General features: G+C 36.1%; 1 protein-coding gene across 5 annotated transcripts in view; it reads left to right on the top strand.

Moving 5' to 3' along the window:
- LOC144956035 (E3 ubiquitin-protein ligase RNF13-like) overlaps window positions 1–14655 on the top strand; it is a 37254-nt gene that overhangs the window by 5917 nt on the left and 16682 nt on the right. For 4 of the 5 annotated variants that reach the window (XM_078886328.1, XM_078886327.1, XM_078886325.1 and 1 more), the window contains exons 2-5: window positions 7646–7858; window positions 9623–9709; window positions 12463–12585; window positions 13538–13625. In XM_078886328.1, the coding sequence (XP_078742454.1) occupies window positions 7739–7858; window positions 9623–9709; window positions 12463–12585; window positions 13538–13625 (418 nt within the window). In that variant the 5' untranslated portion in view covers window positions 7646–7738. The remainder of the gene's footprint in view (window positions 1–7645; window positions 7859–9622; window positions 9710–12462; window positions 12586–13537; window positions 13626–14655) is intronic. The other variant, XM_078886326.1, reaches the window with a different exon arrangement.

The following is a 14655-nucleotide window of genomic DNA, read 5'->3' on the forward strand; positions in this document are numbered from 1 at the left end:
TTTGAATTCATTTTCATCTCAGTGGTGTACGGTCTTTTTGATTTTGTACCTTTTTTCAAATTCAATTTCAATTTTTTTTATTTTAATTTCGTTCAATTTCAAATTCTCTTCCTCTTCTACTTCTTTCATTCTCGATTCTCAGTTTCTCAGTGACGTCGTTCACGTCATTTCTAGGTCTTCTTGCTGGGTGGGGTTCCTGACCTCCCATATTATTGGGCAGGGAGGCACTTACTTTGTCTTCTTGTTATGCACTTTATAAAAATTATATAATGATTTGTAACAATTTGTAAAAACAATTTGAGTGTTGGCGTTGGGACCTGTGCTTGTGTCTGAATGAGACTTTTAGGTGATTTCAAACCTTGGAATCTACATCTGTTCCCTATACTGTAATACTATTAAAACCAATTCCCCTTTGTCTTCCTTTACTTTGGTGCTTTATTAATTAATAATTGTAATAGAACTTTTTACTATCCCATTTTCTTCCTTTTTATTACTGGCGTTGATATAACCTTGGTTGCCTTAATGATGTGTTGCAAGCACCGTAAAACCCTTAAAATTGAAAACAAAACAATAGGTTTTCTTGACTCATTTGAATTTGAATTGAATCGGGTCCAGCTGCTCTGGCTCTGTTCATTCATCTCTACTTTTACACTGTCACTGTCAACTCTTCGATTCTCATTTCATTCTCTGAAATTGAAATTTCATCATCATTGGCATCGTTCACAGTTCTTTCTTGACTCTTGACTCTCAGCTGACTCTGGTGCTGCTCTGACTCTTGTCTCACTAGTGTCACTAGTCTCTACTACTTTGTTCTACTTCTTTCTTGACTTAGCTGACTCTTGCTGCTCTGACTCTGTCTCACTAGTAGCACTAGTCTCTACTAGTTCTTTCTACTTCTTTCTTGGCTCTCAGCTGACTCTTGCTTCTCTGACTGTCTCACTAGTGTCACTAGACTCTACTACTTTGTTCTACTTCTTTCTTAACTCAGCTGACTCTTGCTGCTCTGACTCTGTCTCACTTCTTTCTACTTCCACTTCTTTCTACACTGTCACTGTCACCGTCAACTATTTTATTTTACTCATTCCTCGCTTCTGAGTCTGAGTCTGAGTGCTTGATTTTTGGATTGTTGGAATACTTTGCAGATTCAACTGAACCAACTGATAATCTGTCGTGTGGTCCTTGGTAGTTGCTACCATTACTACTACTAGTAGTAATACTACCATCTGGCAAAGCAACTGGCTTTTTTGCATTGGAGGATTATTTGTACATTCTTTTTTTTTGGGGGGGGGGGGGTTGCTAAGAATTAGAGAGAGAGAGAGAGAGAGAGAGAGAGAGAGAGAGGACTGCAATAATAGTAATGGTGTTTATTGAAATAGTATTTTAAAACACCAGATGAGTGTAAGATATGCATCTAGTAAATAACACAGTGTCTCTCTCGTTCACTTTCCAAAACTAGAAATAAAAATGATTTAGATTCATCAGACTTGCAGTAATAAGTAAGAGAAGTCAGAGTCTTGCCGGCACTCTTGTCCTGTCTTGGCAGTTTTTGATTCTTTAAAAACTTTGCAAATTAAACTGAACCAATCTCTGAACTAAGTAAGAAAATATACTCAATGGTTTTTTAATGAAATGAATGTTATAAGAGCATACATCAATTGAGGAAAAAGTGGTGTGGGATTTATTATGAATGAGTTTTATTTTATTTTTCTCATTTTGAAGCTTTCAAATCTCATTAAGAGTAATAAGATTTGGCCGGCTCTATTTCTCCGAACGCTCAGGAAAATAAACTTGAACCCTATTTCTCCAAATGGTCGGCTAGCCTCCAGTAGCTGATGGGTTACGGACGCAATGTCGATGCAAAAGTAAATCATCAGAGTGGACAGGGAATTCTCACCAATCATCAAGCTAGTGATTTTTAGTCACATTGTTGACAAAGACAGATTTTATAAAAAAGTTTTGCTATCGCAAATACTCCACTTTTGCACTTCGGGCCGACTATCAGAGAGAGAACAAACAAATCTAAATAACAAAACCAAAGTCTCAAGGTGGGAACATAGGTTGAAAGACAGGATAGCACAAACTCAAAATAGAAGTCTAACCGAAAGTTGGGAATAAAAGACAGAGCACCCAAGCACTGGCAAAAGAAACCCCCAAAAATGCATACACATTCATCATTCACACAGACACTCTCGCAAATATCCAAAAAAATTCTTGTGAACGGAAACTGTTCGGAGAAATAGAGGATCACGTTTATTTTTTTGAACTTTTGGAGAAATAGTCACTTCGATAAGATTATTCAGCCGAGTATACTCCAACCAGACCTGCCTACTATTACAAAATTTCATCATAGAAATATGAAATTTCAGCTTAAAGTTAAAGTTCAGAACGTCATGAACATCTCTAAGGCATTACAATTACAACTTAATGAAAATGTAAGTGATTCCAGATTACATAATTTTAAGGATTTTGAAGTATTTAATTCTTGTGAGGGTATATTATATTGTATTGATTTTTAAAGTTAACTATAAAGGGACTACATTTTTAATTTCCTAAAATTTACGAATTTTTTAATTTTCATGCAGGCCGGTCTGTCCCGCAATAAATTGAGTGATTGATATTATGAAATGAGATTGGAATTGAAATAACAAATCATTCATCAGTGATGATAATCTTCCGCGGATCCGCAGAATTCCATGATTTTTGGATTTTCTTTGAAATTTTCCGCTGTTTTTGCAGTGTCACACATTATTCTATGAACAGTGCTCAGGTGGCTCCACGGTAGCTCAATGAAAAAATCACCATCACGTCTTGTGTCAAATTTTGACACCTATGCTCATTTGCATGAATTTTGGTGACACTTGCATTTTTATGACGTCAGCCTACGCGTGGTGGCACCATGTGTCAAAAGTGACACAAGACCAGTGGGGTCCTAGGATGAATAAATGTTTGATTGGGGATTGGGCCAAAAAAACAATAGAAAATCAATTCATAACTCTCTCTCTCTCTCTCTCTCTCTCTCTCTCTCTCTCTCTCTCTCTCTCTCTCTCTCTCTCTCTCTCTCTCTCTCTCTCTCTCTCTCTCCAGGGCTGAGAATCTTCCGCCTAAATGATGGTTTATCTCCGCCCATCACCATCACTATTCCGCCTTTTAAAAAGACTCACCACAACCACTACATCAACATCCCTATCACCACTACTTTTACAACCACCACCTGTACTACAACAACCATCACATCATCATTCCTATCACCATTACTACTACAATCACCACCACCACATCATCATCCCCACCACCACTACTACTACCTACAACCACCACCACATCATCATCCCTACCACCACCACCACTACAGCTACAACCACTACTACTACAACTACCATCACATCATCATCCCTACCACCACTACTACAACAACCACCACCACATCATCATTCCTACTACCAATACAACTACATCCTTCACCACCACATCATCCCAACTATCACTACTACAACCACCCCACATCATCCCTACCACAACTATTACAACCAGCACCACACCATCATTCCCAACACCTCTACAGCTACAACCACCATATCACGACCCCACTACAACCACCATCACTTCATTATCCATACCGCCATCTTTTCTTACTACTACTACAATATGTTGTAATTACTCTTTCAACTTTTGAAATTCCTCCAAGTGGTGTCAGAAATTATTGCGAGACACATTTTTGATAACATCTCAGTAAATTTTTCATGAAATTCAAATTTATACGTTATCGTCGCATAGACAGGTCTTGAACTCCATTTTTGTGATCAGTCATTCTCACCCCTGAACCATCATGACATCATTACCATCTCTACCACAACTACCACCACTACGACAGTAACTATCACATCATCATCAGTAACACCATCTCCACAACCACATCATCACTGCCCTCATTGTAATCAGTACCACCTCTAGTGCAAGCACCACTATCACATCATCTTCCTGGTGGGATCTTTTGACTTGCATGGATCAGAGTTGCTTTCTGCCTTTGTCTTGGCTTGATCCTTTTCCTGGCCAGATTCATTGGCATGGAGGGAAACACTTAAATTATGTATAGTCGTTTTTGGGAGATGATATGTTTATCCTCGTATATCATCTCTCTTTTGTGTGACGTTAGATTTGTTGTTCTAAATTTTGTATTTCTCTCATAAGGATTCTGTGCTTGTGTCTTGGTGAGACTTTTAGGTGACCTCAAACTAACTACATTGATAGTTAGATCTTGGTGTCCGTTTGTGAGCCTTATTTGAACCAGTCACTTTTTCTCCAGTGCTTTTGATCTTACTTAAATCTATATATTTTAAGTGCCGCTGAAATGACCTACAGACATATACACGTGCACACAAAAAATCAGTAAAGTTCCCTCAGTTCTTAAGTCTCGTTAATTTTTCACTTTAATTTTTCTGTACTCATCACTACATTCACTTTGAGATCTCTCTCTCTCTCTCTCTCTCTCTCTCTCTCTCTCTCTCTCTCTCTCTCTCTCTCTCTCTCTCTCTCTCTCTCTCTCTTTATCTCTCTCTCTCACTCTTTCGCTCTCTCTCTCTGTCTGTCTCTTTCTCTCTCTCTATCTCACTCTTTCTCTCTCTCTATCTCACTCTTTCTCTCTCTCTCTCTCTCTCTCTCTCTCTTTCTCTCTCTCTCTCTCTCTCTCTCACACACGCACAAATCAGTAAAGTGCACCCAGTTCTTTAGCCTCGATAAGTTATCACTTTTCATCGTCATGTACTTAACAATGATACACACACATATACACACAAATCAGTAAAGTGCACCCAGTTCTTTAGCCTCGAGAAGTTTTCACTTTTCATCTTCATGTACGTAACAATGATACACACACACACACACACACACACACACACACACACACACACACACACACACAAATCAGTAAAGTGCACCCAGTTCTTTAGTCTCAATAGGTTTTCAATTTTCATCTTCATGTACTTAACAATGATACAATGTATAATTTATAATGTAAGCATTTGAGTGTATTCCTCTTTGTGCCCGGATGAGACTTATAGGTGATCTCAAACTATGTACATTGGTGGTATGCTCTTGGAATCTACATCTGATCCCTATTTGTTCCGTTCCCCTGTGTCTTACTTTTTCTTGGGTGCTTTAATTGTAATTCTAGAACTTTTTACTATCCCATTTTCTTCCTTATTACTGGCGCTGATATGACCTTAATGTGTTGCAAGCGCCGTAAACCCCTAAAAACAAACATACAAAACACACACACACACACTATCTTTTCTTCTGTCAGTGTCAGACAAACCTAAATGTATAAAGTGGATCATATCCTTTTCACATCAGCCATCATTCTCTCTTTTCACGTTCAAGTACACACCTTATCATCACCACCACCACCACCACTACTATCATCATCACCATTATCATCATCATCATCATCATTATCATAATCATCATCACTGCCACTACTACTACAACCACCACCATCGCCACACCATCATTTCATGAAGCACCATCATTACTAACTACAACCACCTCCACCACATCATCATCATCATTGCCACCGCCACTACGACATCATCACAACACTATCACCATTAAAACAACAATCACTACCACATCCTTACCACCACTACTACAACGTCCTCCAACACAACAATATCACCACCACCACCACTTCTGCAACCACCACAACCACATACATTATCATTACTGCCACCACTACAACAGCCACCGTTATATCATTATTACCACCACACCTACCATTCATTTTAATATTTTATACGTCATAAATTGGCTTTGGAACTTTACTTGATTTGAAACAAGGGATGATTATAGATCTCAATAGATTATATTTTGTTTGCAGAAATTCCTGTTTAAGCATTGAAATTGTTCGGAATTGTTTCTGAAATTTACGTGAGCCAAATTTTAAGTTGGCGTCTCTGGTCAACTTGAAACAATGGGATGTGGGCATTAGTGAATCTGTGAATACGGGAGATGTATGTGGCGACACCTACTACTACACAACCATCATCACATCATCATCCTTACCACAACTACTACAACCACCACCACATCATTATCGCTACCACTACCATTACTACAACCACCATGTTATAATTACACTTTCAGTTTTTGAAATTCCTTCGAGTGATGTCAGAAATTGCTGGGAGACACATTTTGGATTGCATCACAGTAACTTTTAATGAAATTTAAATTTATAGGTTATTTTTGCATGGATGGTTCTTGATCTAAGCTCCGACAAATTTCCTCCTTTTTAGGGACCAGTCATTCTCACCCCTGCTCTCTCTCTCTCTCTCTCTCTCTCTCTCTCTCTCTCTCTCTCTCTCCTCTCTCTCTCTCTCTCTGTCTGTCTCTCTCTCTCTCTGTCTCTCTCTCTCTCTCTTTCTCTTCTCTCTCCTCTCTCTCTCTCTCTTCTCTCTCTCCCCTCTCTTTCTCTCTCTTCTCTCTCTCTCTCTCTCTCTCTCTCCTCTCTCTCTCTCTTCCTAACAAAAGTATTGTAGTGTGCTTTGTAATGTAAAAACAAATACTTTCTATTTCTAGCTTTGGGCTAAAAATTCATCATCTCTTGATATAGATAGTGGTATAAATAATATTGTGAACCTTTAAAATTATTTTCGGGAAAGGACAATTCATTAAGTACTTACAAAAGGAGTATATATTATATAATGTTATGTAACTATCGTTTTGTATATGTAATTTTTGCATTTTGCCTTGAGTTTGCCGGATGGACAGATACATTTTCATCCTTTTTTACAAATTGCCATTACCATCACTGATTCATAATAATAATCTTTGTAAAAATTAAGCTATAAAATACCCTCCCTAACACAAACCCATCTCATTTTTTCGACTGCACTTCAATTATGAACTTGAGATGAACTATTAAAATTGATATTATTTTGCTTAGCTGTGGATGTGAGAAAACTAAACTTCAAAGTCTCTTTCCTCCTTCTTCTTCTTTCTCTTCTTCTTCTTCTTCTTCTTCTTCTTCTTCTTCTTCTTCTTCTTCTTCTTCTTCTTCTTCTTCTTCTTCTTCTTCTTCTTCTTCTTCTTTCTTCTTCTTCTTCTTCTTCTTCTTCTCTTCTTCTTTTCTTCTTCTCTTCTTCTTCTTCTTCTTCTTCTTCTTTCTTCTTCTTCTTCTTCTTTCTTCTTCTTTTCTTCTTCTTCCTCTCTTCTTCTTTTTCTTCTCTTTATTCCTTTATTCTTCATGCATTTTGCATATGAAATATTGTGACGTGTATTGAGCATGTTTAATCAGTGATGTGCTATATGAGTGTTCAAATATAGCATATTTTGTCACATGATACAATGCTAAAGACTTGTTTAATATATGTTGTCTGTAAAAAAAAAAAAAGCACATGTCAGAGAAATAAGAATGGAAATTACGAATTTTAAGAATTTCTTGAAATTTTTATTTTTTGGGGGGAGGAGGGGGGGGGCGGGGGGGGGGGGGGGGGGGGGGGGGGGGAATTGGGCGGTCTTTAATTGTTGTGCCTGTGGCATGAGTGCTTACTACCTTGTTGAAGTTAAAAGTTAGGTTTTTATATAAGATCAATCTAGATCCACATCTTTTTTTTCTTTCTTTTCTTAAACGACTTTCTTATTTTTTCCCCAGAGCCAGAGTCTACAGCAAAGGATATATTTATTATTGTTATTACCAACTGGTCTGTACTGTGCTTACAAATAAAGATATTACTGTGTGAAGAGAATGCCAAAAATGGCATTCTTCTATTGGACTAGACTCAATCTTCTCAACCTGGGTCTCAGCTTTTTTGTGGCTTTCCACATTCTCCTATGTGGCCACAAAGTCAAGGCTGAGATAGTGGTGGTGAGTGGTTTTTATTTCAGTTTATAGAACTTAAATTCCAATCTATAGATGGAATAGAGAGAAGAGCATTTGCCAGAATATAAACTAGTCCTCTAGTGCATTTTTGGTGTGTTTTTGTTTGTTTGTTTGATATTTTATGATTATTATTAATTCAGTAATTAATTAATAATGTTTTGCTTTCACACAACATCATCGTTTTTCTTTCATGCATGGTAAGCGTCATGCCATGTGCAAAACATAAAACTCTAAACATGATTTAGTTTCCTATTTGGATTAATAAAAATCATCTTATCTTATAATTTATTTCATAGTCATAGGGGATCCCAGTAGCACGTTTAGTAGATCGCTCTCCTCACATGCAAAGGGACAGATCCTGGGTGGTGTCCAGATTTTTTTTTTTACCTGACCCCCCTGTCCACCCAGCAATGATTTGGTAGCTGGGTCTGTTAGATAAAATGAAAATATTTTATGATGGACTAGTGCCCGAAGCAACAATTGCTATTGTTTTTGTTTCACACTGTAAAACCAGGATATAAACTCTCCATGGGCCTCATGGCTCAGAGAAACTACTTTTTAATAATCTTATTTTTCTTAAAATTTAATTCTTAAGTATTTTATTTTAGTAGGCGGGCATTTCATTTTAAAAAAAGTTTAAAAGTTAAAAGACTTCCTCCAAGTCTGGAACTATATACTTACTGTGAAAATCTGTTACTTTTAATTCATTAAATGACGGATGGACAAAGTTCGGGGGTCCCGATAGCTCAGATGGTAGAGCACCCGCTTCACACACAAAGGGACCAAGATCAATCCCCCCCCCCCCCCCCCTGTCCACTCAGCAGTGAATGAGTAGCTAAGTCTGTTAGATTTGGCAGAAAGTACTTTGCAATAGACTAGCGTCCTATCCAAAGGATAGCAAGCAATTGCTATTGTCCATTTCACACTATTTAGAAACTGGGATAAACTCCGGCTCCATGGCCCAATGGTCTGAAGGACGACTTAAAAATAAGAATTCCATTAAATGATAGACAGATAAAAATCTGATGCACAAAAAACAACTAGAATATGGCCAAATCTGGTCAGGCACAGTCTCAGTCTCATTCTATTTTTAGAAATTTTAGCTTCCCATCCCCCACCCCTCTCCTTCTCTGTGGAATCATTGTTGAAATTAAATATCATGAAAAACACAAAAAATTTGTTTAGTTCAAAATTGGAATGAGGTTTTTTTAAAAATGAAAAAAAAAAGTGAATAATAGGGTGGAGTGTTCCGGTTCGGACACCCAAAATGGCTCTCTCCGCTCAATGACTTCTGACGGACACAAACCAAGAGTAATTGTGAAATAACTGTTGCATGTGTTACATACACCACGAAGCGAAAATTTTAGGTAAATTACATGTCCATCATCCGACTTTATTTGTGTGTTTGACCTTATTTTATGGGACCTCAAATATAAAAGCCGGTTTCTTTAAGTAAGTGCTAAAAAGAAGGAAAAAGGGTTAATGATTTCACAAAAATATCTTGATTAGACGATCACAAGAACTAATGACACAATCGTACATATTTTTTGGGGTAAAATTGTACATTATGGAGCAGTGTAGAACGAGAGGATGCTTCACTCTTAATAATAATTTGAATTGATTGTTTGCACACAAAAAAAAAAAAAACAATATTTTATTCCAAGTGCATTTAACACAGAGTCAAAACCTTTGAAATGCTTTGTGTACACATTATGTGTGTATAAATTTTTTAATATCTGTAATTTGCAGAAAGACTTGGACTCCAACGAGACTGCAGCCATATTTCCTGATATGCAGGCCGGCTTTGGAGACGACTTTCCCAAACATGGAATGAAGGTGGGTGTCTGAATTCAAATGTTGATGAACTTAACCTACAGTTGCTAGTTGTTCTATACCTTCAAATAACTTGACAATTTTCCATAAATTTAGTAAATTAAAATGTTAAAATTTGGATGGTTTGCGCACGTTGAAAGTACATTGGGCTTTTTTGGGGGGGGGGGGGGGGGGGGGTATGAGAAAATCAGCATAAATATTTGAGAAAATTGCTAAATCTTTTCAAATGGTGGAGGCTGGTTGGCAAGTTTATCATACGAGTTATAAAAAAATGGGATCGCATTCTTCAGGGGTGCCAACCTTAGTAAAAAAAATAGCATATTTTTATGCATTTTCATTCATTGTACACATTTTGCTGAAGGTCGTACGCATAATTAAATATTATTATGGAAGCGTTTTTAGCATTCATACACTTTTTTGGTGTACTTAAACACTATCTGTTTCTTGGCCCAGAAGTTTATGAGTGAGTTCAATATAATATTATCTGGCTGGGTCATATCAGATATCAGATTTATACATGGATCTGGAAGTTGATACTATTTATATAGTCTATAAAGTGTAAGCTTATTCATCGATTTAAATATTGATTGTATCATTGCTAGTATGGTCTAATGGCCCATTACCAGATATAGTGCTAATTATCGTTTTTGAAGGATTGTGCAAATTTTTTCAAAATCTTACTCATTTTGGCTCTCCATTGTACACCTTTACATGGGCTAGGTTTGGCAGCACTGATTCTTGTCCTTAAAACCATCTATTTTAAAAGATTAGTAATGAGACAGACAAGATAAACAAGTTATTTATGCCATTTCATCATAGCACACTTTTGAAGATGATAAAACGTGATGATCAAATCAATGACACACTCTCGCTTGATTTGATAAATTGAAGAATTTATCATCTTAATCATATCTATTATTAGTGTCAAGTTTGAAAAGCTTTTTCTATCTCTCTCTCTCTCTCTCTCTCTCTCTCTCTCTCTCTCTCTCTCTCTCTCTCTCTCTCTCTCTCTCTCTCTCTTTCTCTCTCTCGCTCTCTCTTTCTCTCTCTCTTGTTTTTTTTTTCACTTGTGTTCATCATTCTTCTTACACTTACATACAATTTTAATTGTTTTTAAAAATCTAACAGCCAATCCAAAAGCCTTTGACTACTTCATGTTTGTTTTACTTGATCAGCCTTCTAGGGCCTCACTAATTATAATTATATAACACTGAGTTTGTGATTTGATTGACCTATGCTGTTGAAACAATGAGTGTCTCCCCCCCCCCCCCTCCTTCAGAACAGCAGGCATTATTTTGTTTCATAATTTGTATTGATAATTACTACTGTCAGCCCTTTTCATGCAACTTTAACCCAAAATGCTATCTTACCATTTTGATGAATAAGTGATGAGATAAGACATGAATAATTTTATTCCTGTATTTATTGAAATTTACAATGAATGCAGCATTAACAACCGTTAATGGTCGAGAGAATTCCAAACAATGCATTTTTATATGCATATGTGTGTTGATAATATTTTAAACTTTGTTGTTAAACTATGGGTAATAACAAAGACATGAAGTCCCCTGCTGCATATGTAAAGAAGAAAAAACCAAACTCAATCCAAGCCAAAGTGATAAAAGTAAAAGACAGTATGAGAAGAGGCTTACAATGGAAAGATCAAACTACAATTTATTTTCCGCCTCAAAACCCAACATGCCCCTCGTATCAAACGTTGAATTCCCGTTCAACCCTCAGCAAACTTCATTATGTTCCTTATGTGATAATCCAGTTTTGAAACATGTCGTGTACTATTCAACATGCAATTCAAAAAGAACTCTAGTGGCCAACTGTCCTGATTTGGCAATCTGAGAAAAAAAATTTAATTTTTTAAGAATTGGCCTGTTTATGTATGTGGAAATAACCCTTGCATGTTCCAGAATTATAATTATACATTTTTGACCAGCAAATTAAAACAAGGAACAGAAAAAAGCTCTAAGTCTAGATTATAATTATATTATGTAATAGTCCAACCATACAGCTGTTTTGGGGTCATGACGGTATTGTGTGTTAGGGTGTCCCGTTTTAACTCTTTCTATAGTTGGCCAATTGTAAATTGCATTGTACTGATGAGGTCAAGCTAAAAGGTCCTGGATTAGTTAATTAATAATTCAGTTTTCACTTTATATTAGTTCTTGTTTTGCCTTGGGAAAATCGGATGGAATTTGTTTTGACTGTTTCATATGATTGATTTGTTTTAAAGTTCTTTGTAATGTGTTATAGTCAACGCGTACTTATTTCCAGGTCTGATAATCCAAATTATTATGGATTCTTTTTCATGATGGAAATGTTCCCCAAACCAGCCATGACCAACTCCATTACAACAATGTTAAAATAATTCCCATAATTCATTGCATTTGGATGTCAGACCTGCATGTGGGCACCTAGGATAGAGTCCATTTGATCAGATATTGCCTTGACAATCTAAACAAGTGTGTATGAAAGGTGCCATACAAAGCAAGGAAGAAAAATACCATCCCAAAATATCAGTCTACCTCGACTTTATCTTTATTCTATACCAGTGGCTGATCCCTAGTTTCTTAATTTGCCTTGAAAATCGTTGGGGGGGGGGGGGGGGGGGGGGGGTATTTTTGGTTGGATTTTTGGTTTTTTTTAATGCACCTTTAGTTTCTGACTTTTTTTTTTTTATTTCCCTTTGTTGTTATTGTTATTAATTATTAATTTACTTATTTCCATATGTGTTTTTCCCCCAGGGCCGTGTGGTGATTGCTGAACCCAAGACAGCTTGCAGTCCTATCAAGAAAGCCCCCAAAAATATTGATGGCTATGTGTGGATTGTGTTAATTGAAAGGGGAGGATGCCCCTTTACAGAGAAGGTAACAAACAAAAAGAACTTGAACTTGTTGAATGATAAAGACATTTCTCTTGTTTTGAATTTTGTGGACAGTCATTCAAGTAGTCATGGCAGGCCAGCGTCTATTAGAAAAAAACTGCAGTTGACTTTTGTCAGGAGATGGTGGAGGGTTATGGTGGAGGAGTTGCAGGACAATTGAACAAAATAGGGTGTTTGAAAGGTAAAGTTTATAACTCTTTATTTACCCTTATAGAAAGGAGAGTGGAGGAAATATCTTTTGTACCTCATAAAGTTAGATGTTTTTGTAGCCTAAAATATTTCAAATTTTTACTAAAAAGTGACGTTTTCTCAAAACTACAGTTAGGTAGGTAATTTTGGGTAGATTGTTGGATCAATCATAAAGATTTAACAATAGGTCATTTTTTTTTTCTATTTACACAGTGAATCTTAAATGAATTATGGAAATGATTCGGTTTTCATCAGTTTCTTAATGTTAGATTATGATAATATTGATCCTAAAGCTAAGAGGAGACTGGCACCATAGGAATCTCATGAATAGCTTCAGAGTGTGAAATAGTGTGACCTAAAAAAAATATAAATATATGGACCAGTTACCAACTGCACAGCTCCTGCCAAATGTTGGTTTAAAAGTTGGTGAAAAAGATTTTTCAAAAAATGTTTTACTTTTTCTTTAAGCTTGGATATATACGCATTCTAGGAATAAATAACAAATTTTAAAATAAATTAAATTTTTTATTTGGTGTGTGTGTTCAAATAAGTTTCAATCGAAATTCTTATTGACTTATTGATAAAATTGATAAGGTTTATTTATTTGTTATTCAAGTTTTTGACCAACACATTACACTTTTAGCTGCCATTTATGTTTTATAATACCTTGCTTTATTCATCCATTCATTCATCTTCATCCATGGCTCTGTGGAACCAACCATCAACCCATTTATTTATCCATCCAGGTTTTGAATGCACAGAGGGCCAATTTTTGCTCGGCCATCGTGTTTAACTATCCGGGCAATCATGATCTCACCAAAATGGGTGGTGATAGTAAGTTCAAAAGTCTCCTGGTTCGGTTGCATCCCAATGGAATTGTCACTTGTTTGTTGGTTTGTTCGTTTGCTTGTTTAGTCTTTTTTTTTGTTTTGTTTTTCAAACCTTTTTGACTCTGACAACCCAAAGGTCAATCCTGGATTCATCTTCGCTGCACTTTGTCAATGTGCTCTGGGCTTTTTCTTAAGCTTTTAAAATTTATTTTTAAAAAACGTGGTATTGTGTTTTTATTGACAAAATTCGTAGCAACCTCATTCACTGATAATAAGAGAGAAAGGAATACTATATAATAGATTAAAATTATTTTTTTTAAAGAACAAAATCATTAATATTTCTAAACAAAATTATTCTATTCCAAATGTCAAGAAATAATGATGCATATTTTACCAGGTTGAATTCTTCTTCAAATTTACAACCTGACTTTGTGAGGCTTGAGTATTATTCTATTCAATTTTCTATTTTTATTTACAATTGTAAGTCTGGCATCCTAAATAAAGTCACTTAAATTTTATCAGAATTTTTTTCATTTCACTATCATAGCTTTTCCAGTCATGTTGGTCTCCTTCCCGTTCTTCTCTTGTAAATATAACATTCCAATCAATTGTAAACATAACATTTCATTGGAGTGGGATAAGTTGATCTTTTTGTGTTCTCCATATCGGGCATTACTTGTGTTGGATGTCAATCTATTTAGATGCCAATTTTGTCAAGGATCGTGCCTTGGAAAATAGCTGGTCAAATTTTTGTTTGTTTGTGTGTGTGTTTTGGTTTCTGACAGTGGTGGTTTCTTCTTGTATTGGTTGTGTTGATGTCAGCCAATGTTTGATGTGACTTTCAGTTAAATGTGTTTTGGTCCCCAACAATTAATGGTTTCTACTTGAATTGGTTGTGTTGATGTTAGCCAATGTTTGATGTGGCTTTCGTTTAAATTGTGTTTTGGTACCCAACAATTGATAGTTTCCGTTTGTATCAGTTGTGTTGATGTTAGCCGATGTTTGATTTCATTACTGGTTTGATTTCATTTCTT

The sequence above is a fragment of the Berghia stephanieae genome, chromosome 10, assembly GCF_034508935.2.
Source record: "Berghia stephanieae isolate SIO BIC M18660-M18661 chromosome 10, UCSD_Bste_1.3, whole genome shotgun sequence".
Taxonomy (NCBI): domain Eukaryota; kingdom Metazoa; phylum Mollusca; class Gastropoda; order Nudibranchia; family Aeolidiidae; genus Berghia; species Berghia stephanieae.